This window comes from Peromyscus eremicus, chromosome 4 (genome assembly GCF_949786415.1).
Source record: "Peromyscus eremicus chromosome 4, PerEre_H2_v1, whole genome shotgun sequence".
NCBI classification, from domain to species: Eukaryota; Metazoa; Chordata; class Mammalia; order Rodentia; family Cricetidae; genus Peromyscus; species Peromyscus eremicus.
In genome coordinates this window covers 15,183,389-15,206,808 of record NC_081419.1, presented here as the reverse complement: position 1 = coordinate 15,206,808, position 23,420 = coordinate 15,183,389, and the positions used below count along the sequence as shown (strand labels likewise).

The 23,420-nt window shown below is 45.3% G+C and overlaps 1 protein-coding gene across 2 annotated transcripts; it reads left to right on the top strand.

Moving 5' to 3' along the window:
* The first annotated feature begins 10,675 nt into the window (after window positions 1–10,675).
* Window positions 10,676–22,852, top strand: Glt6d1 (glycosyltransferase 6 domain containing 1). Of its 2 annotated transcripts, XM_059259114.1 has the most exons (4): window positions 10,676–10,754; window positions 15,049–15,096; window positions 21,442–21,579; window positions 21,980–22,852. In XM_059259114.1, the coding sequence occupies exons 1-4, from the start codon at window positions 10,681–10,683 to the stop codon at window positions 22,644–22,646; spliced, it is 927 nt and encodes a 308-aa protein (XP_059115097.1). In that variant the 5' UTR covers window positions 10,676–10,680; the 3' UTR covers window positions 22,647–22,852. The 2 variants fall into 2 exon arrangements, with proteins under 2 accessions (XP_059115097.1, XP_059115098.1); XM_059259115.1 differs by lacking the exon at window positions 15,049–15,096.
* Window positions 22,853–23,420: the final 568 nt, after the last annotated feature.

Sequence of the window (23,420 nt, the reverse complement as noted above, 5' to 3'; positions counted from 1 at the left end):
CCAGGTGACGTCACGATCATTTCTACTCAGGCCAGAGGTGGCCCACATGCCCTGGTGGCCTTGCAGAGGGACTGCTATGAATGGGAGAAAGGAAGCGATACTGTGATTGGTGCCAACACAAACTTTGTTTGTGTAACAAGCTTGCTACGACTGGGATGAGACACCCCATATCCGATCTGATGAGCGGTCTGACACACAGCCTCCTTTGCTGCCTACCCTGGTACTGCAGCGTTGGGCCCAATAAAAACCTTTCCTAGAGTGTAATTTTTGTTTTTGTTTGTAAGTTTGTCTGAGACAAGGTTTCATGTAGCCCAAGATGACCATGAATTCTTGATCATCTTGCCTCCACTTCTCAAGTGCCGGCATTACAAGCATATGCCACAGTGTTCAGCTTGACTGGTCTTGCCTATATTCAGTGCGGGCTGAGCTAGTCACACATTCACAAAGGAGCAGGAGAGACAACAGAGCAGCAGAGCTGGCATGCCAAGCTTCAGAAGCGGGCAGTGAGTGCTGCAGAGCAGTGGGCAGGCCAAGCTGCAAAGACGTCAGAGCCTCTGGCTGCATGGGCACCTGCAAAGCAGCACCGTGGATGAGTGGTAGCCTGCAGCAGCTGCTGCTTCCTTACTCAACAGCCGTGACAGGGGCCATAGTAACGGGTGGCCCTGAACTATTTGAGGGATGGGGCAGGTCAGAAACAAGAGGAGTGGAGGCAGAAAGGGTGGAGAGCAGCAGCTTAAGGACAGGACGCTGGAAAGAATCAGGGAGGAGTTACCGCAGGCTGTGGGCACTTGGAACGTTCCCAAGAGCTGTCAAGACTATAGAACCAAGGGTCTGAGACACCCCAGGGCTGGGAGCTGTAACACTGCCCGTTACCGAGAGCTGAGGAATCCTTGCTTTACAGGCTGAAAAAAGCTAGAGTGCTCGAAGGACTGAAGGGTCTGGCTACCTAAAGCCAGAGAGCTGCGACACTAGAGGGTGCCACCTGCCGCTGCTTTTGTCTGACATTTGCTGTCTCTCACTGGTGTCAAATATTCAGAGCAACAAAGAACTGGCAAGGTTGGGCCTTGAACTATGTGAGTGGAACAAGAGAACCACAACCAGATGATTAACAACGGGGCCAGAAATCCCAAGGTGCCTCCCATGGCCCATCTTGAGGGAAGAAGGTGAGGGAGACTGGGCCATGGTTTGTGAGTACCACCTCTTGCCCATTTGCACAGCCATGGATGCTCAATGAGTATGCAAAAGCCCACACCCCACTCTGCAAGACTCATAGCTCCTGCAGCCCACTCCCTTCCAAACAAGCCCTGATTTTCTGCCAGAAGGTGGAGGGGGGCACATTTCCTAGTCAATGGGTCCCAGAGGGACTTTCAGAAAAGGGCAAGAATCTGTGCTTCAGGTGAGCAATACATAAACATCTCTACCTTCCTAGGAGAAGTGTCCAAGCTCCCCTTCTAAGTCTTGTGAGAAGGTCTCTCCAGCTGGGTCTTGGAGGTCCAGCTGTTGGTGGGCACAGGGAAGGTTTCTGTGGTAGGAGAGCATGGTGGTAATGAGCATCTAGGTGAGCCATTCCCTTCGTGTGGCCATGGCCTCTGTCAGGCTGATCTAGTGCATCCTTGTTCATCTAACCCCAAGGAACACAGGCATTCTGTGTCTGCTTTAGGCTGAAAACGGATAGGGGACAGCCCAAAAAATTGCATTCATTGATACGTATAGGCCCTGAAAGTGCCAGGGTGGTGGTGTTGACATATGCAAGGCAATGGGTGACCTGGGTAAAACAAAAACACTTACCCTCATTCTAGAAAGTTCTCTTGCTTTGGTCCATGTAAGCACAGCTATGGTCCTTATCACAAAAACCCTTTGGAGAAACTCCCAGGATTTAGAGTCCTCAGCGCTCCACATCATTACAAGAAAGAGGCTGTTATAAAATGATGCATGTCAGAGCCAAGGAGATTTTGTCTAGGCAGGGGAGATTGTCAAGTGTGTGTGTGTGTGTGTGTGTGTGTGTGTGTGTCCATGGAGGCTAAAAGAGGGTGTCAGATCCCCTGGAGCTGGACGTTACAGGTGGTTGTGAACCACCTGGCAGATTAAAACTAACCATGCTCCAGCATATGTCTCTGGTAAAATGAAACAGTTTTTTTTTTTTGCTTATTACAATATAAAGCATATTACAGGTATACCACACAATCCTACAAGACAAGCAGCCATGGAAAGATCAAATTGAACTCTAAAGGATATGCTAAATAAACAGAAAGGGATAATAAAGACTCCCAGAAATAGATTGCATAACACTTTATTAACTTTGAATTTTCTAAATGCTAATGAGAAAGGAACAACAGCTGTGGGAAGACATTGGATAAAGAATTAAATCAGCCTACTTCATTAAAGATGTGCTGACTTCAGAATGGAAACCAGAAGATGTGTTACGTTGGGGAAGAGGTTTTGATTTTGTTTCCTTAGGAGAAGAAAAGCTATGGATACTATCAAAATGATCAAGATTCAATTTGAACAAGAGAGACCTCTTAATTAGAAGAGGTGATAGTTCATCAACCAGCATGACCATTCAATTTAAACTAACTTATACCACTAACAAGTGCTTTTCATTTGATCAGATATAACTTGCCATAAGAAAACTTCCAAATTAGGGCTGGGGATGGGTTTTGTTTTTATCTTTCCAGAAGAATGAAGGCATCCTGCTAAGGAATCTGAAGACTACTGGACAAGTGAGACATCTGAAGAAAAAGGACAAATCATCCAGAAAAAATGTACCAAGAAAAAGAATAAATTGGCCTATTGATATATCACATTTTCAACAGGATGAAATTTCATAAATCTTCCTAAATATTTGTTTCTGTTGTTCTCTACAGACATGTAATGCAAATGGTCTTTTTTTTAAGATTTATTTATTTATTATGTACCAGATCTCATTACAGATGTTTGTGAGCCACCATGTGGTTGCTGGGAATTGAACTCAGGACCTCTGGAAGAGCAGTCAGTACTCTTAACCACGGAGCCATCTCTCCAGCCCTGTTTTTTGTTTTTTTGAGACAGGGTTTCTCTGTGTAGTTTTGGTGCCTGTCCTGGATCTCCCTCTGTAGACCATGCTGGCCTTGAACTCACAGAGGTCCACTGGCTCTGCCTCCTGAATGCTGGGATTAAAGGTGTGCGCCACCACCACCTGGCTGCAAATGGTCTTTATGTAGTCCCAGTCCAATTAAAACAATTAAAACTGGCATTGGAGTTTGAGTGTGGCTCTCTCCTTCTCTAAACCCAAGCATGCTTGTTAAAGTCAAATCCAAAATCTCTGTCTCATATCAGAAAAGCCACCTGATATGGGACAGAAGAAAAACAAAAATTAAAGAACTAACTAAAGCCACTAATTTTATAATCCTTTGGTTTTATTTTAACTCTTTAAAGCTTTTCTTAAAATATAAATGTTATCTCAAAATTTATAAGATTAATATATATGTTTTAAACTTTTGTCATGATATTAATGGTCATATAGAGTACTAACTAATTCTAGAAAAAGGCTTCATCTAGCTTCCTGTACATGATTTCCAGTTTGAGTCTCTATCAGTTTTCTGCAGTGAACCATGACCATGCTTAACAGCAACCTTTGAAGCTCCCAAAAGGATGATGGGGCCCCACAAGGACGATTCCACATGGATTATGATAATACTACTAAGCTGAAAAACACCACCCAAAGATTAGCTTTGTACTACAAACTGCTCAGGACAATTTTGAGGTGGCTAGCTGAGACGATCCAGCCTCACAGAGTACTCTAGCCTGGACATGAGACAAGCTCTGCTCTCTTCCATTACAGAGAGACTGGACACCATATGATACAGCTATCTCTCTCAGGACTTGACAATTAACCCTAATTTTTCTTTTTAGGATCCCCTAAGGATGCTGTTGCCCTCAGACAGTAGGAAGTAAATTTAAGAACACAATGCCCAGCCGGGCAGTGGTGGCGCACGCCTTTAATCCCAGCACTCAGGAGGCAGAGCCAGGCGGATCTCTGTGAGTTCGAGGCCAGCCTGGGCTACCAAGTGAGTTCCAGGAAAGGCGCAAAGCTACACAGAGAAACCCTGTCTCGAAAAACCAAAAAAAAAAAAAAAAAAAAAAGAACACAATGCCCACTTTCCCAAGAGGTGGGGTGGGTAGGTTTTGGTCTTTCTACAGGTTATAGATATTTGTCATCATTTAGGGTGGTTGGTTACAAGTTGTTATTGGTAATGGTCAGGAAAAAAGCCAAACAAAGAGGATTAGATTCAGGGTTCTTGTTGGAAAAAAAAAAAAAAAAGAAAAACGGGGATACAGATATGCTAGGACAAAAAGGTAGATTATTGAATCTACTCTAAAAAGAAAAAAGGGGGATATAGATATGATAGGATAAAAGGGTAGATTATTAAATTCATTTTTAAAAAGCAACTGCTTGTTTTAAATATTTTATATTGATATGGATCTTTGTATATTGATACAAAGTTGATATTATTTTTGTTAGAACATACTGTACATACATTTCTAACTTGTACCTATATATCTCATTGAACAATGTAATGCAAAATTGCTAGTCTTTGAAAGTTATTATTACCAACTATTTGGGATAATAAGGAAATGCAAGCTAATAATTAGTCACCTGTTACAATTAAACTTGTAGTCATGTTAGGTATGTTTTCAAGGTCAAACAGAAATATATTTTAGATAGGCAGGTCATCTTCAAACACTTCAGAGATCTACCAAATATGGCATTTAAGATGTTTTAATAACATAGGGGTTTTTTTTAATGACAATGAGACATGTCTGCTCTTGGCAGCACCAATATACTTCAGAGAAGATGATGAGCATCAGAGAAACTCCATATGGAGTTTATTTTCTTTGTGGCAAAAATTAGCTACTAGGCAAAAAAGTGCTCTTGCCTTGACTGCTGACAGTATGTTGTCCAAATGGGGCAAGCAGGACACAGAAGAAAGGATTGTGAACTTTTCCAAGACAAGGTAGTACAGCCCTTCAGAATATCCTGCTTCACAGAAAAGTCTGTCAGATATTCTAGGCCTGTAGGCCAAAGATGGATGCCCCAATGTTGCAAAGAAAACTTGGGTGACTGTTTAGGCAGCCAGCTGTCTCTGTCATTTCTTGCATTCTTTTTGGAAGTTGATTGCTTGCACTTCCTGCTTACTCAGTTAATATTATTTCCTTCTCAGGTCTCTGAGGGAGTTGAAGATTAGATAGTTCTATAGTTATAGTTTTCCTTGTTTACCAGACTCAGAAAAGAAACTCACTAAAGAGGTGTAAAGTGTATAAGGTTTAGAAACATCAAAAGATAGTTTTAGATGGTAAAGCAAGTTAGGATAGAGAGTGAATTAGGTACAAGACTTGGACTCACCAAGATAGGATAGATAATGGACTATTTTTTTTCTGAACTGGTCAAATGTAAATGTACTAGACATTGTTGATATATTTATTGCCTGTATATATTATATATAGTTATTGTGCTTATTGTATATAGTTTTTCTTATATTAGTTATAACCTTTTTTAAATTTTAGACAAAAAAAGAGGAAATGTGTGATATTTTGTTTGTGATCTAACAAATAAAGCTTGCCTAAAGATAAGAGTTCAGAGCTAAGCCACTAGTTAGCCATAGAGGCCAGGCAGTAGTGGCACAAACCTTTGATCCCAGCCCTTGGGATATCACTCCTTTAATCCCAGCACTAGGGAGGTGGAGACAAGAAGTGATGTGGCTGGGTGGAGAGAGGAAGTGATAAGGTGAAGTGGAGACAGGAGCTTGGTCTTTTCAGTCTAAGGATTCCTAGAGGTAAGAAGTCTTCCTTGTGGCTGGCTGCTCTGCTTCTCTGGTCTTTCAGCTTTCACCCTAATATTTTACTCTGGGTTTTTATTATTAAGATCAATTAGGATCTGTGCTGTAGGGAAGGAAGGATTTTAGTAGCCAGAGGAGTTGAGGACACCAGGAGGACACAGCCCACACAATAAGCAGGGCTCATAGGGGCTCACAGAGATGGAAGTGATAGTCACAGAGTCTGTGCTAGGTCCTCTGCATATACATCGTGGTTATTTAGCTTGTGTTTTTTTGTGAGACTCCTAACAGTGGGAGTGGGCGTGTCTCTGACTCTTGGGCCTGCTCTTGGGGCCCTTTTTCTCCTACTGGGTTGTCTCATCCATCCATATGAGGGTTTGTGCCTAGTCTTATTGGAGCTTGTTATGCCAAGTTTGGTTAATATTCCTGGGATGGCTGCTGTTTTCTAAAGAGAAATCAAGGAGCATTGGATCTGGAGGAGAGGGGAGGTGGGGTGTAGGAGAAATACAAGGAGGGGAGGCTGCAGTCAGAATGTATTATATGAGAGAATAATAACAATAAAAAAAGTGTGGGTGTCTGTGTCTCTTCTCTGTCTGTCTCTCTGTCTCTGTCTCTCTGTCTCTCTGTGTTTGTGTCTGTGTGTCTGTTTTTGTGTGTGTGAGTGTGTGTGTGTCTGTGCGTGTGTGTGTGTGTGTGTGTGTGTGTGTGTGTGTGTGTGTGTGTGTTCATTCTGGACTGGGCACAGTGCTTTGATTATTATTCCAGCTACTCAGGGTGTTAAAGTGGGAAAATCTCTTACATTTAGGAGTTTGAGTTCAGCTTAGGCAGCTTAAAATGACAAACTTGAAGCAAATCAAGCAAAGTCACTGGGAGTCCAGGGTGTGGCTCACTTGGTAGAGTGTTTGCCTGGGTCCTATCCGTGTGTTACACAGAGGGGTGTTGTGGAATATGCCTGTCATCTCAGCACTTGGGAGGTGGGCACAGGAGAACCAGAAGTTCAAAGTCATTCTCTGCTACATAGCAAGTTTGACACTAGCCTGGGCAACACAGAGACATAACTGAAAAACAAATAAAAAGCCCCCAGGATTGAGCCATGGAGCCGTACCCTAATGACTAACCTAATCGGATCACCCCCCCTAAGGCCCCTGTAAGTACCATAGTTGGATTGTTCTCACCCTTAGAATACAACTGATTGCCTTGGGAATTAAATTCCAGACTGAGTTTGATGAACACATTCCTTCCACAGCACATAATAAACAGTAAGCCATGACTGACAGGGACTCTGACAGGATGGTATCAGTGCTGCTGGCTGTGGGAAGCAGCTGGACCTGGGGTAACGGGGCTTAGGCATTGCTATGGTGGGGTATCTGGGGAGAGCAGCCTGTGGAGGAAGATGTGGGCCTCAGCCATCCGTGCTAGAAGAGTGTCCAGGTGGAGGGAAGGGAGAGAGATGCTGGTTTCATGAGCCAGTGAGGGTCAGACAGACTGGCATGGAAGTGCCAACCTTCCTGAGGATGGAGTATTAAGGAGGTGGGCACCAGAATTCATCTGTTTCCTGACTTCAGACACGACAGACACAATTGTGAAGAATGGAATCCACCTCTAGGTGGAGACACACACTGGCCTCCTCCCTTAAGGTTTGATTTAGTGGGCAGGTCAGGGACTTGGCTCAGGGGACCACCCCTAGGATGTGAGCTCACTGTAGAATATAGTGCCTTTCCTTCCCAGAAGTCTTTCCGGCTAGGGACAGCCTACCATTCTGAGTCCTGACTCAGGAGGGTGTGACTCTTCTTTTTTCTTCTCTCTCTCTTTTTTTCTTTCTGAGGTAGGGTTTCTCTGTGTAGCCCTGGCTGTCCTGGAACTAGCTCTGTAGATCAGGCTGGCTTTGAACTCAAGGAGATCTGCTTGCCCCTGCCTCCCAAGTGATGGGACTAAAGGGGTGCATCACCACCTCCCAGCTTTCCTTCTCTTCTTTTTCTTTTGCTGGCTGGAGCCTAAGGATGTGTTTAAACCCCTTAACTCACACTCCGGGGGTCTTAGGGTTTCCATTGCTGTGAAGAGACACCATGACCATGACAGTTCTTACAAAGAAAACATTTAATTGGGGTGGCTCACTTAACAGTTTCAGAGGTTCAGTCTATTATCATCATGGCGGGGAGCATGGCAGTGTGCATGCAGACATGGTATGACTACAACTTGATCAGAAGGCAACAGGAAATGGTCTCAGACACTGGGCAGTATCTTGAACATAGGAAACTTCAAAACCCACCCACAAAGTGACACATTTCCCCCAACAAGGCCATACCTATTCCAACAAAGTCACACCTCCTAATAGTGCCACTCCCTATGAGCTTATGGGAGCCATTTACATTCAGACTACCACATTGGGTTTCCTTTTTTTTTTTTTTTTTTTTTAAATTTTTCGAGACAGGGTTTCTCTGTGTAGCTTTGTGCCTTTCCTGGAACTCACTTGGTAGCCCAGGCTGGCCTTGAACTCACAGAGATCCGCCTGGCTCTGCCTCCTGAGTGCTGGGATTAAAGGCGTGCGCCACCACCGCCCGGCCTGGGTTTCTTTATTTTTCAAGGGTAGAATGAACAAACACATAAATACAGGGTTATGTTATAATCACACATAGCTATCCGGCGATAGTGGGATCATATGATGCCTAAAATGAAAACCTGTGCTTCTATCAGTGGGCAAAGAATACATAAACAAGAGTGAGAAAGTATAAGAAGGCTTCACTCTTTAGAGCAATGAATAGTGTCTCCAGCAGGAGAGGGGATCTCCCTGTTGTACACACAGCACACATGCCACCCGAAACCTCTCTGCCAAGAAGTATCTGTCCTTAGAAGAAATGCCACAACTAGAAGAAGCAAAAGCAACAGAATATTCTAAGAAATCCTTTCATGTTTCCAGTGGGACCAAGTCATGTCATCTGGTCATGAAGAGAGTGGGCCAGGTACCATTGTGATGCTGGTGACATCACCATTAACAGAAGATTCACACACCCCAAAAGCAGTGGATGCAACCAGGCACTTCACATGGCAAAGTCCTAGAGATATACTCCCTGGGAAACACTGGTCCTCAAGGGACGTTTTGGCTGTCTCCTACCTACCACCACCCTGACCCAAGGTAAGGGGCCTTTGAAGGAGCAGTGTTGGGACTGGTTGTGTCTGGGAGCCAGGCTTGAAGGTGTACACCTGCAATCTCAGCATTTGGGAGGCTGAGGCAGAAAGGTGGTTGAGTTCAAGGCCAATCTGGGCAACAGAATGAGATTCTGTTTCTGTAAACAAGACAAAATATTGTGTGTAGACAGCATCCTTTGACCTTGGCCTCTGAATTTGTTGCCGATGCTTCAAGATATCACTGGGAACCAGCAGGGGACAGAGCAGCTAGCTGGATGGACCCCAGCTCACTTGTCCATGTATTCCCAATAATAGTGAGCTTAAAGATGTCAGTTTTCAAACTGCAAGGGTATTTCTGAGTAGGATAATGTTTCATGAAGAATTGCCCAGTAGAGTCAGGAAGTGAGCCACTTGTGATGTCCCATTTCCAAGTAGCCATGTGACAAAGGGCAAAAGAAACAGGTGAATTTATTTTATCCATGTATTTCATGAGTTTCTACCTCTGGACTACGACACCCAGACTGCCATCACATGAGTGAATAATGTAAGATTACAAAGGAGCCCTTAACCTTCTGCGTTTTCATGCTGTGCTTGTCTTCCAAAGCTGGTGTGTTCTGGGCACTTAAAACCCAGTTCAACCCAGGGCCAGCCCCACCTCCCCCCAACCTCTGCCTCAGGAGCAGGTCATCAGAGCCCTCCACCGCAGGCTGGCACGCTGCCTTATGGCATGTTGGACACAGTGTTCAAACAGATCCATGTGAAACCTCCAACCTAGGCTCCATGCCAAGTGGAGCTCAGATCTCAGCTCTGGAGCCTCCTGCCATTGACGTGGTCACGGACCCTCTTTGCAGTCTCTGTGTAAACGGCCCCAGTTGCTCTGTCTTACCATGCTGACTAGGAAAGAAATGACAAAGTCAACTGTGAGGGCAGAATTTATTGGTTTAGGATGACCTCATCGTCATGATCCCATCCTGTTGCCATGAACACACAATAGGGATTCATGGCAGTTATTTCAAGGGAACAAGATGGACTTCCAGGCTGGGGAGACAAGTGGTTATTGAGCAAGCGTAGGAACCTGAGTTCGATTCCCGGTGTCCATATAAAAGCTGGATGTGGCACATGGCTGGAATCCCAGCACTAAGGGGGCTGAAGCAGGTGGATTCCAGAGCTTTCTAGCTTAGGTGAAAAGAAAAGCTTGGGCTCAGAGAGACCCTGCCTCAAAAAGTAAGGTGGAGAGCAACTGAAGACCCCCAACAGCAGCCTCTATGCACACCACATCACACACACACACACACACACACACACACACACACACACACAGCCTCTGTGCACAACACCACACACACACACACACTCACACACACACACAGAGCCTCTGTGCACAACACCACACACACACACACTCACACACACACACACAGAGAGCCTCTGTGCACAACACCACACACATACACACACACACACACACACACACACACACACACACACACACATACACAGACTTGCTTCTCCAAGAAACACAGGAGAGCCAGTACATTCCAAATCTTTGAGAATCACTTCAAAGGCACTTCAAGCAGAATGGAGATGACCTTAATCCCTCTCAATGAATATTCTAGAGGGAGCTGTTGAGTTAGTGTCCAAATGTGTGCAGACACTACCCCACCGTTGGGGGTGTTGGAATGCAGTGGGTCTGTTTAAGTCACACTTAGAACCTCCTTTTCCTTCCCTTCCCCAGGAAGGAATGAATGCTAAAAAGAGAATGCTAATGTTGATTTCCTGCCTCTTCCTGCTGCTGATGGCTAAGGTCTACTTCAGGTAAATATCGATGAACCACACACAACCTGCAGGAAGGCCACGCTGTTTAAACGTGAATCTCATCCAAAGATGCCATTAACACACGAGTGAACCAGAAGCTTCTTCCTCCCTAGTGCTCCCTAGAGGACGCTGTGTGTATTTTAATTCTTTGATTTTCAGATGCCAGGGGGACATTTGCTGAGTTTCTCGTCCCAGGCTCCATTCCAGATGCTGGAAAATAGCAGACCTGCCCACAGGGGGTATTTCATACACTACAGAATTTCTTGTTACATGACAATGTCATGAAAATGGAGCCAGGCAGAGAAGAGTGCTGTTATTACCATTGTACTGGGGATAGAATGGGGCCTGGAGCATGCCAAGCAAGAGCTTAGTCACTGGGCCAAAACTGAACTACAATTACATATAATTACATCAATTATAAACCACCTCAAAGTTCCAAATTTGGGTACTTTTTTTTTTTTTTTTGGTCTTTTGAGACAGGATTTCTCTGTGTAACAGCTCTGATTGTCCTGGAGCTCACTTTGTAGACCAGGCTAACCTCAAACTCACAGAGATCCACTCTGCCTCCCGAGTGCTGGGATTAAAGGTGGCAAATTAGCATCTTATACAGACAAAACTAAAATCGTCCTGCTAGAGTCATATCTGTTAACCTGCCAACATTTTTTCCCTAGAAACTTTTAACTCCTATGTCCTATATGCCTCTTCCTGGATCTATTTATAAATAACAATGTTTCTGAGTGCCACTGGGAAAGCGAAGCCGAGAATACAGGCAAATGCCTTTAGTCCCAGAACTTGCAAGGAAAAGGCAGGTGGATCTCTGTGAGTTGGAGGCTAGCCTGGACAACACAGAAAGTTCCAGGCTAGTCAGGGATGCATAGTGAATATCTCTCTCTCTCTCTCTCTCTCTCTCTCTCTCTCTCTCTCTCTCTCTCTCTCTCTGTGTGTGTGTGTGTGTGTGTGTGTGTGTGTGTGTTTTGAGACAAGGTTTCATTGTGTATCCTTGTCTTAGAAGTAGCTTTGTAGACCAGGCTGGCCTCACAGAGATCTGTTTGCTTCTGCCTCTCGAGTGCTGAGGTTAAAGGTGTGTGCCACCACTACTCAGCAAAACCCTGTCTCAAAAAAGAAAGAAAGGAAGACAGTCCTATCATGGAAGAATACCTTAAAAAATTAAGGCCTCCGTCTATACATCTTTCATGGTAAAATGGGCATTTGATTTCTTTGCCTGTTTTATTTTTAATCAGGTTGCTGTATTTTGGGTGTAAATCTTTGACTGTGTGGGTACTGGCAGAGCTGATGTATTTAGAAGACAGAAACAGAAGCTACTCAGTCACACCTGATAGACTGCACATCATGTTCATAGAAGTACGTCCCATAAAATAACTGAAACAGACATTCAACATAGTCACTGCTTATCTTTTATTTATTTATTTATTTATTTATTTATTTATTTATTTTTTTGGTTTTTCGAGACAGGGTTTCTCTGTGTAGCTTTGCGCCTTTCCTGGGACTCACTTGGTAGTCCAGGCTGGCCTCGAACTCACAGAGATCCGCCTGGCTCTGCCTCCCGAGTGCTGGGATTAAAGGCGTGCGCCACCACCGCCCGGCTTTTATTTATTTTTATTTTATGTGTTTTGCCTGCATGTGTATCTGTTTATCACATGTGTGCCTGGTCCCAGCAGAGGCAAGAAGAGGGCCTCAGGTCCCCTGGAACCCGAGTTACAGACCATGTGGGTGCTGGGGATTGAGCCCAGGTCCTCAGGAAAAGCAGCCAGCTCTGTTAACTGCTGGGCCATCTTTCCAGCCCCCATTCACTGTTCTTTTCCAAACTCACGTTTTATGGTGTCCTGTATTTTCTCTGGCAAACCTTCTCCTCAGAAAAGGTACCCTCTCAAGGTGTCGCTCTTCACTGTGTGAACATTTATTCTATAAACAGGAGGATAAAACTGTCAGGGCCAGAAATTCTAATGATGACAGAGGCTGGGGATGGAAAAAGAAACAAGTCTCTAGAGGTGGCCAGGTCTCCCTATGTGTAGGCCATAGGTATGTAGTGTGTGAGTGAATATGTGTGAGTGTATGTGTGTGAGCATACACTTATGTGTGTATAGGTGTACCAGTGTGTGCACATGCACATGCACACGTGTATGAGTGTGTGTGCTACAAGGTTTCTGAAGAGACAGAACGTGAGACAGTAGTATTTACTGCTGGACTCTTGGGATAGGATCGTATGAGGAAAAACCTCCCAGCAGGCTGTCATTTCAAACAGGGGCAATGCCTCCCAGTGGGAGGGGACTTGGGGGTCAAGGAGAAGATGCTTATGCATTTGGGGGAGGTTTTCCAGGTCAGAGAGCCCAGCTACAGGACCAGCAGATGTTGGGTGTGTAATGGACTGGAAACTGGTTGTGTGAAGTTTCGGGTTGCTACATCCCTGCTGAGAAGAGACTGACAGTTCAGAAGTTCAAGGCCATCTCTGGCTCATTGGCTTAGCACCAGCGGGGCCTCCCCAAGACCAGGGCATGACATTCACTGTTGGACTGTCTCTGTGGGGAGCAGATTCTTTAGGTCAGGCCACTCTAGCAGCCACGATGTCTGCCCTGGATCTAGAAATAAACGGGGTCAACACACTGAAACATGGCGGCTTTTTAAGAAAACATTTTAAAGAATTATTTTTTGCTTAGTGCATGTGTGCGTGACTGCATGTGGGTATGTGCAGGTGCCTGTGGCTCTGGTCTTGGATGTCCTGGAGTCACAGACAAGTGTGAGCTCCCTGTCATGGGTTCTGGGAACTGAGCTCAAGTCTAGAAGACCAAGTGTTCTTAACCATTGAGCCATTCTCCAGCGCCCCCAACTTGATGGATTTTAGAAAGCTCCTCACTTGTCATGTGCAGTCTGATAAGGGCCTGCTTGTGCTGTGGAATTTTGACAGTCTGTCCTGGGAGGCAGCCTATTTGGTGATAGGATATCTGTGCAAGGCCATGTCAGATCACATCAGAAAATGAGGAGCTCTGGAGGTCAGTTCTGTTACAGAACACCCCAGGTGGTACACGGGAAGCTGCCAGGCAGGTGATTAAACTAAATAATTAATGAGAGTGTGGTGGTTTGAATAAAATGGTGCCCATAGGCCCATGGGGAGTGGCATTATTGGAGGTGTGGCCTTGTTGGAGGAGGTGTGTCACTAGTGGGTCAGGCTTTGAAGTCTCAGATGCTCAAGCCAGGCCAGCGGTTTAGTCACTTCCTGCTGCCTGTGGATCCAGATGTAGAACTCTCAGCTACCTCTCCAGCACCATTTCTACCTGTATGCCACCATGCTCCCTGCCATGATGATAATGGACTAAACCTCTGAAACTTTAAGCCAACCCCAATTAAATGTTTTCCTTTATAAGAGTTGCCGTGGTCATGGTGTCTCTCTAGAGCAACAAAACACAAACTAAGACAGTGATGGCCCCGACTCTTCACCTGTGGTGGGGAAGGGCTCCTAGACCGCCATTCTTTTTTCCACTGTTGGTCCAGATGCAGGAAACTCCTGAATCCTTCCTCACTTTCTAACATGGCATGCTGAATGTGGGTGACTTGGCTCAGTTGTAGGCCTCTGACTGTTCTGAGGTCATCGAAGGTGGGCTGAGTTAAGCTACTGTCATGGGGTTAAACTGCTTTTCCAACAGCCGAGATCCCCACTTGCAGTGTGCTTGTCTGGGTGTCATCCCATAATAAGCTAGAAACATCTGCATGTAAAAGGATCATGGTAGCTGGGTGTAGTGGATAGACCTTTAATCCCAGCACTCCAGAGACAGAGGCAGGTGGATCTCTGTGAGCTCAAGGCCATCCTGGTCTACATAGTGAGTTCCAGGTCAGCCAGGGCTACATGGTAAGACCCTGTCTCATAGAAAAGGGGGTGGGGGAATCAAAGGTGAATACATCGACTCCTCCTGACCTCTTTATACCATTTAAATAACTCTTTTTGAGTTTACATTCTCTAGTGACCTTTTCCTCCTCCCACCAAAGTACCTTTCTCTTCATTCTGCTGTTTGTGGCCTCTCCCCCAATTCCCTTTATCTGTTCCCTAGACCAGCTTGTCCCCTTCCAGACCAGGAGACACCTGCTCTCCCAGCTGCTTCCTCAGCCCCAAACTGTGACCCTAGAGCTCTACCACTGCCCTGTCCCAAAGCCACGGAAAGCTGAAGCTAGGCAGTGAGGCCATGGGAAGAGCCACAGAGCTGAGACTGCCTTGTGTGGGCTCAGTGGGTAAGGGCTGGCTGAGCAAACAGATGCCACAATAACCTGCTGCTCTTTGTACCAGGAACCACCAGGAAGAGGAACTTCCGCTCTCAGATTGGTTTAACCCCAGGTAAGAGCAAAGACACGTGTCGCTTTGAGGCGACAGTTTCGGCACAACCATAGCTCTGCCAGGACAGCTGGAATTAGGAGTTTGTTTCCTCCATTCTGACACAAGCCCAGGAGAGCTCCCGGAAACAAGAAGTCCCGATGCTGTGGAGGAAGCTGGTGCCTTGGCCTGGGTTCACAGTTAACCTTCCTGCTTCTTCAGGGGAGGAGATCTGAGGCAGGTTCTTGCTTCTGCCCCTGTGGGACAGCCATGGCTGAGAGGACAGTGTTTCGAAGAGCAAGGGTGTGTTCACTAGGCATTGAGGTGTGGAGATGGAGAACCGGTCTGAAATCTTCCTCTTCTGCCTGGGGTTCATGGGTGCTGGTGCCTGACGGAGGGGAAGAGGTGGTAAGGTCGTGAGGTGGCTGGTGGCTGGACATGCATGATCACCCATATCACCTTGACTACATGTCTGCAACTGAATCCATCACTGGTGACTTAAACTCAGCAAACAGGTCCTGACGGTGGGTAAAACAGTCAGGTCTGAGGCTTACCCAGGTTTCCCTCAGGGTCATCTGAAAGCCAAAGAAAAAAACAACTACTGACCTTCCTAACTCCCTCTGCCCTTGCAGAACCAGGATGGTTAGCCATGAACTCAGGCCCAGTATGGTGTGGGCACCTCCATGATGAAGTGACCGTTTCTCTGTCTGTGTGTATCTTTCTTCCCCTTTCCTTCTTTGTGCATGTCGAGGCCAGAGTTCAGACCAAGTGTCTTCCTTGATCGCCCTCCACCTTGGATTTTGAGATGGGCCTCTCACTGAACCTTGAGTTCACTGATTGGCTAGACTGGCTGGCCAGTAAGCTTGAGGGATCCATCTTTTTCTGCCTCCCAGGGGTTAGGGTGATAAACAAGTGACACCACACCTATTGTTGTTTTGTTTTATGTGTGTGTGTGTGTGTGTGTGTGTGTGTGTGTGTGTGTGTGTGTGTGATGTGCTTTGTGCTACAGCAGCTTGGTAATCAACTTCCCCATGGGTGCTGGTTCTCGGTTGGCGCTTCATAAGCAAGGTGAAGGACCCTGAATGAAGTTTATACACGGGTATGTGTTTATCCACAGGACAGATTTCTAAAATGGAATCTTTGGATCGGACACTATGGTGTTTAAAAACTGGTGTAACATTGCTGTTTCCCTTTACTAATTGTACAAATCTATTTTCTTATTTACAGGGCACAAAATATTACCGACACTTTATTCTTGGTGAAATAGCTTGTTAAACTCTCTCAACCCAATCTGTGTCTCCATAGTTGTGATATGAACTCCTTTTAGTTACTGCTCATTTTTTGTGAGTTCCTTTGACATATGAGTATTTTGAGTGCACCTCGGATGCACAGAGTTAGGTTAGCCCTTGTCCACAGTCATGGCAACCCTTAGGATTGTCCCCCACAACTCCACTCATATCATTTGTTAGTGTGTGTACACGTGTTCATGTGTGTGCTGGCGTACATGCGTGCTCATGTGTCTAGAGGCTGGAGGGCAACTTGAGTGTTGTTCTCAGGTCTCTCACAGAACCCAGAGCCTGTGATTTGGCTGACTTGGCTGGACTACCTAGCTTTCCGGCTCCAGGGCTCCTCCTGGCTACCTTCCTTGCTCTGGGACTACAAGCATGCACAACTGGGCTTCGCATGGGTACTGAAGGTTGAACTCTGGCCCTCACGTTTACGAGACTCATGCTTTACCCACAGAACCAGTTCCTAGCCCCTAATTTGCTTTAAAAAAAATGAGCGGGACGGTGGTGGCGCACACCTTTCATCCCAGCACTTGGGAGGCAGAGGCAGGCAGGTCTCTGTGAGTTTGAGGCCAGCCTGAGCTACAGAGTGAGGTTCAGGATATCCAGGGCTACACAGAGAAACTCTGTCTCCCAAACAAACAAGACAACAACAACAACAACAACAACAACAACAACAAAAATGAAATGAAAACTGCAATTTCCTATCACTGTGTCTGGCTTTTTGCCCTTCCGGTTCCCTTGACTTGCCCTCACCTCTAACATAATCACCATCCTGAGTCCCAAAGACCAATCACGTGACCCTGGTAGATTAGACTTTCTTTTCCCTTTTGGTGTAAATTTAATCTTATATCCAGAATATGGGTACATATTCAGAAAAAGCCCATTGTAGTGGTTTGTAACTTCATGCTTGTGGTATTCTGGATTCCTCGCCCAAAGTGATGTTAAGATTTCCGCAATTTCCTCATCGCTGTAGTAGGTTTTGTTGCCTGTGTCCAGGGTTGAAACAGCCAGTTAACCGCTGGCTATTCTGCCCAGGGCCCTGAGCGGTTCTGTCGTTGAACCCAAAGCTGCTGCGCCTCCTCACCTGGGTTCTGGATAGTGTTGAGTAAAACTGGAACCAAGGAGGTAGGGCAGGTGTTGGGCGCCACTCTGGCTGCCATAACTGGGTGGTTTAGGCAGAGGGACTTCCCTTTGCACTGAAAGCTTAGTTCACGGCCGGGCAACAGCAGGATCAGGATCCAGAGAGGCCTCTTCCTGGCTTGCAGATAGCTCTCACACTGCCCTGGTGTGGCCAAGACAGGAAGCAGAGCAAGCTACTCTCATCTCTCTTCACAAGGACTCAAAACCCACCCTCATAACTCAATGACTCATAAGGCCTCACCTCCAAATACCGTCATCTGCAAGGGTTAGGGCTTTGATATATGACTAGAGGGGTACAGTTTGTAGAGATAGCCTGCCAGGGCAGTGTCCTGTATAAATTCCCGAAGGTCTCTCTGTTCTTTTGCACCTGCCAGTAGCATGGGCGTGAAAACCATCTTTTGAGTGACGTCAGCAGAAATGAAGGTGTAAGGCTCTGTCCTCCACATAAGCCAATGAGAAAAATGGAAGAACAGAGTCCACTTTCCTGGGCCTGTGGGACGACAGTGATGTTTGGGGTATTAACTTAATGCCCTGGTCCCTGTGCCAAGCTCCTGCTCCACGATGGCCTTCAAGGACAACAGTCTTCATATGGGAGGGAGGACAAGAAGGAGGACACCCTCACAGCCTCAAGCTCAGCTTTCACTGCAAGGACAGGTGTTGGTTTAGCCACTACCAAAGGCGGGACAGTGAAGCAAATAATAGATGAGCAAAGGGTTCGAGAGGAAAAGCTGGTCTGTAACTATCCACGGGGGCTTTAGAAAGCTTGGCAAATATCCAACACTCATGACTGAAAACCAAGCATGTGGAGGGCTGTGAGTTCAGAAAAGACATTGAGCAAGTTCTGAGCCGCCACCTCTGGTTGGCACAGGCTCTGTGCAAGCAGGATGTGTGAGCTGAAGCAGAGTTCACTGCCTGAAGCATGGCCGTGTGACAGCGGCATGCCTCAGCTTGTGCACAGGGCCTCACAGCAGAATGGGTAATTTACTGAGCCCGAGCATTTATGGGAAATCACCCCATCAATTGTGAACTGTTAAGCTAACTAACAGAAGAAAAAACACCCGGATGGGAAGGAAAGCCTGATCTTTTGAGTTACCATCTAAATTATTAAAAAAAAAAAAAAATTAAAACATGCAAAGAAACAATTCTGTTGGTCCTCATAGGGGGAGGAGAAGAATCAGTGGACATCCCCGGAGGAGACTACCTTTTGACTGACAAGTTTTAATCAGTTCTAGTGTGCACAAAAGTGAAAGGAAGATGTGAAAACAAAGTCTACCAAACAGAGAACAGCAGTTAGGATACAGACACCATTACACAAAACAGCCAGAGTGGAAAGTACGCTAAATGAAAGAACAAATCCACAGAGGCCCTCAGCAGCAGGTGCCAGCAGACAGGAGAACCAGTGATCTCAGACACTCAGTGAACAAGATCAGCCCATGCAAAAACAGTGTGTTGGTAGAATTAGAAAAAAAAACCCCACATGATCATCTTATTATGTAGAAAAAACCATTTGATAAAGTCCAACACTTTTTAATAGTATAAACACCCAGTGCTCTAGGAGGGGAGGAATTTTCTTAGCCTGGCACACAGAAGGAAATACGGATAATGTGGACTTAATTGGAACTAAAAACATTGTAAACCGTATGAAGAAAAGAAGCCAGGGATACAAAGAGAAACCCTGTCAGGAAAAACAAAAACCAAAAGTGAAGAGACAATCTGCACTGTAGAAAAATGTTTTAAAGTTACACATCTGATAAAAACCTAGTATTCTGAATTAACAAGCAGCTCTTACTATTAACCAACAGAAAGCAGTAAAAATGGGCTAAAGATCTGGACACCATTTCTTCAAGGAAGATATGCTTATGCCCAAGAAAGACACAGAACACGCTTTATCAACATATCAGGGGAATGCAAATCAAAACCACATCGAGTTACCACTTCACACCAACAACATGGGAAGAGCACAGGCTGGATAGACTATAAAAGCTAGACAGTGAGAAGCATTAGGACATGGAGAAATTTGAATTTTCAGGTCCAACTGTGGCATTGTGGACCCACTTGTCAGCTGTAGACTTACGGTAGGACACAGCGATTCCACCTAGAGGTAGAACTGGGCCTAGAGACCCATCCCCAAGAGAATTAAAACATATTCACAGAAAATTAATCTGCGAATTTTCATGGGAGCCTCATCCCTACTGTATCTAGAGGGTAAGTTAACTCAAAGTCCCTCCGCTGATGGGTGAGCAGGCAAAGTGTGGTCTAGTGATCGGATGGGAGAGTTTTCAGCAATGTTTTCACATTCGGCAAATACAGAGACAGAAAGCATGTCAGTCACTGCCAGAGGGGGTAAGGGGGCAGGGAGCTGCTAACTGGTGCAGTGACGTGCCACAGTGTTACAGTGTTTCATTTTCGCTGGGACAGCTGTTGATAGCACTGTATTTTAAATACATATCTAAAATTATATGTACACACACACACACACACACACACACACACACACACACACACACACACCGGGGAGGTGAATGAAGGTACTTAGATACCCTGGAGCTGGAGTTACAGTAGATGGTGAGCAGCCTGATGTGGATGCTGGGAACTGAACTTGGATCTCAGCAAGCATCTTCTGTATTTCTACATACTTGTTGTTAATGCATAGACACAGGGTTAATGTTTAGGAACTAATCTGGTAAATTCTCTCTCTAATTCACGCATCAATTCTAGGTGATTTTTCTTCTTAGGATTTTCCAGGTAGATGATTAAGTATGGCTGATTGTATTATGATGAGTATTATTTTTCTCATTTCCAATGTGATGCCTTGATTTCCTTTTCTTGCCTTTACTGCAGCGGCCACGGCTTCTGCCGCTGTGTTGAAGAGCAGTGTGGGGCATTCTTGTCATGTTCTTGATCTTCGTGAGGAAGAAGCCAGCCTTTCACTATTAAACGTGTTAGCTGTAGGACTTTTATAGATTTTTTTTTTTAGACAGGGTCTCACTATGTAGTCTTGAAATGTATGCTAGCCTGAAAGCATACTATGTAGACCAAGCTACTCTCAGACTCATAGAGATCCACCTTTCTCTGTCTCCCCAAATTAAAGGTATACACCACCACACCCACAGGCCATGTAGATTTTTTTAAAAATCAAGATGAGGCAACCATTCCATCTTTTTCTGGAAGTTTCTTTTTAAAATTATGAACAGGTGTCAGGCTCTATAATGTTCCTGTGTTGAATAATTTGGGAGTGTGATTTTTCTTTAGCTTCTGATACTGTGACTTACATTAATTTTTAAATGCCTTGCCTTCTTGGCATGTCCTAATCCTTCTATTTCCTCGGTATTGAATGCAAGTCTAATCTATCTCACTCTTGTTGGATGACACAGACAACTTAAACCATGTGTTTAGAACACCACAGGGTACACAGAGCGAGAAAGGGAGCAGTGAGGTCAGGGATGGAAGCCAGGATCCTGCCTACAGTACTGGCTTCAGGCAAAACCAAGAGTATGACAGGGTTCTGACCCTGGGCTGTCTGTTTTTTTTTTTTTTTTTTTTAAATTGGTTAAGCTGTAACCAGCTCTCAAGATAAATAGTCCCAGACTTAGGAGGAGAACACAAGGTCTGAGGCTAGACCAGCTGGGGGCATTGGGGCTCTTCCGGCTCAGCCACTTGCTAGTTGTGTACCCATGTGAAGAATAGGAAGAAAACTAGCGCTCACCTGAGGAGGGGCATTGCCAGGGTCAGGTGAGTAAACTAGAGTTTATCACGTCTGATTGGCATCTAGTCAGTACCACCGCAGGGTTAGCATCTGCCATTGGGTGCCCATCACTGCTGCCATGCAATGGTACCCAACATGTGGCTACTCTTTGGCTTTCCACACAGTGGCTTGTGTTGGCTTTCGACTGTTGAACCATACTGTCATATTTTATTTCTGCTTTTGTGTGTCCCATAGGAGACGTATGGATGTCATCACCACCACAGACTGGCTGGCCCCAGTCATATGGGAAGGCACCTTTGACAGAGAGACCCTGGAGAAATATTACAGAAAGCAGAACACCACCGTGGGCTTGGCTGTGTTTGCTGTTGGCAGGTAGATGCTGCGAAGGTAGATGCCTCTTCTACTTTGGGAAATGTGGTTCAGCATCCATAGATGTTTTGCCCCCAAAGAGCTTCATGTCCTCTTTTGTGATCACTACTGCTGAGCATACCAGATAGAATTGGCTCTGATTAGTCCCTGGACCAAGGCTGAATCCATAAGGCCACTTGGGAGTTCTTAACCAATGCCCCACTCAGCTCTGACTCAGTAGTTCTAAAATTCCATGGCCATTGTCAGGCCTATGGACTTATTAACCAGCTTGGAGCTTCAGACCCAACATCTCTACCCTGACCTATTGGAGTTTTTTTAGTATCAAGGACACCTCTCTTATCAGCACATTCAAGGGCACCCATTCCATTTAGAGACCTAAGTTTCTTGTTCTGTGTGTTCCCAGTCTCACTGACCAGTACCTGGACCCGTTCTTGCAATCGGCCAGCAAGTTCTTCATGCCTGGCTATAGGGTGATCTTCTATGTCATGGTGGATAGGCACCTGCAGCTACCGGAAATGGACTACAACCCTCTGCAATCCTTTCAAATACACGTGATAGGTGAGGAGAGGTGGTGGAACAACTTTGACCTCATGCGCATGAAGATCTTGGCTGAGCACATCCAGAAGCACATTAAATATGAGGTGGACTTCCTCTTCATCATGAGTGCCAACCTGGTCTTCCAGAATGAGTTTGGGGTGGAGACCCTGAGCACGTCTGTAGCCCAGCTCCATGCTTGGTGGTATTTCTGGAAGACAAAGGATCTTCCCTATGAGAGGAGACCTACGTCAGCAGCCTACATTCCCTTTGGACTGGGGGACTTTTATTACGCTGACACCATTATAGGTGGAGTGCCCTTTCAGGTTCTGGACTTCACTCAGGAATACTTGAAAAGTGTTGTTTGGGATGCAGAAAACGGACTTAACAGCACCTATGAAAGATACCTCAACAAATATTTTTTCCTCAACAAACCTACCAAGCTTCTATCCCCAGAGTACAGTTGGGACCCCACCTTCAACGTCCCTCGGCAAGTGTGGTACATTAAGATTGCTCAGTACCCCACAGACAGCTAATGATGTACCAGGGTTTATGGGCTAAAGAATAAACCACAGTAGTAGTTCCTCATAGACAGAGGATGTCTTTTTAAAAACCCACACTTGAGAGGCCTGATAATGTATACTCTATCCAAATCAATTATTCTTTCTTGCAATTTTGAATCAACCAATTTGACTGAAACTAGAGACGAATAAAAAGGTGATATTTCATGTCCATACACAAACTAGTGTTAGCTGTGCTGTAGGCAACATGAAGTTATTGAGACACGGAGCATATTTTATTTAAATGGGGGAAGACTTTAGTTTACAAATAAAAATCTTTTCACAAAATAAAAAAATGCTTTAATATTCATCTATAGAAGAAAAAATAATAAATGTCCATCCACTCAGTTGTCAAGTATGTAGTGTGTTGTTGAGATGCTGTGACAAGCTCCTCCTCCCACAGTCCCAGTCTGTCCAGAATGTGGTGGGACCTGGATGAATCGGAAGCATGCCCAGTACATGCAGTTACAGAGAAGGGTTTAAGCTAATTTGTGTGTGCATGTATGTGCATGCACGTTCCTGTGTATATGCAGGTATTTGTGTGTGCATGTATGTGCATGCACGTTCCTGTGTATATGCAGGTATTTGTGTGTGCATGTATGTGCATGCATGTTCCTGTGTATATGCAGGTATTTGTGTGTGCATGTATGTGCATGCATGTTCCTGTGTATATGCAGGTATTTGTGTGTGCATGTATGTGCAGGTACGCATGCACGTATATGAGGGCCAGAGAACAACCTTTGGTGTCAT

Excerpts from the sequence above, each read along its gene's own strand:
- Glt6d1 (XM_059259114.1), top strand. The coding sequence starts at position 10,681 with ATGAATGCTAAAAAGAGAATGCTAATGTTGATTTCCTGCCTCTTCCTG. Across the intron at positions 10,755-15,048 it reads ATGGCTAAGGTCTACTTCAG|GAACCACCAGGAAGAGGAAC; the intron begins GTAAATATCGAT and ends TCTTTGTACCAG. Across the intron at positions 15,097-21,441 it reads TCAGATTGGTTTAACCCCAG|GAGACGTATGGATGTCATCA; the intron begins GTAAGAGCAAAG and ends TGTGTCCCATAG.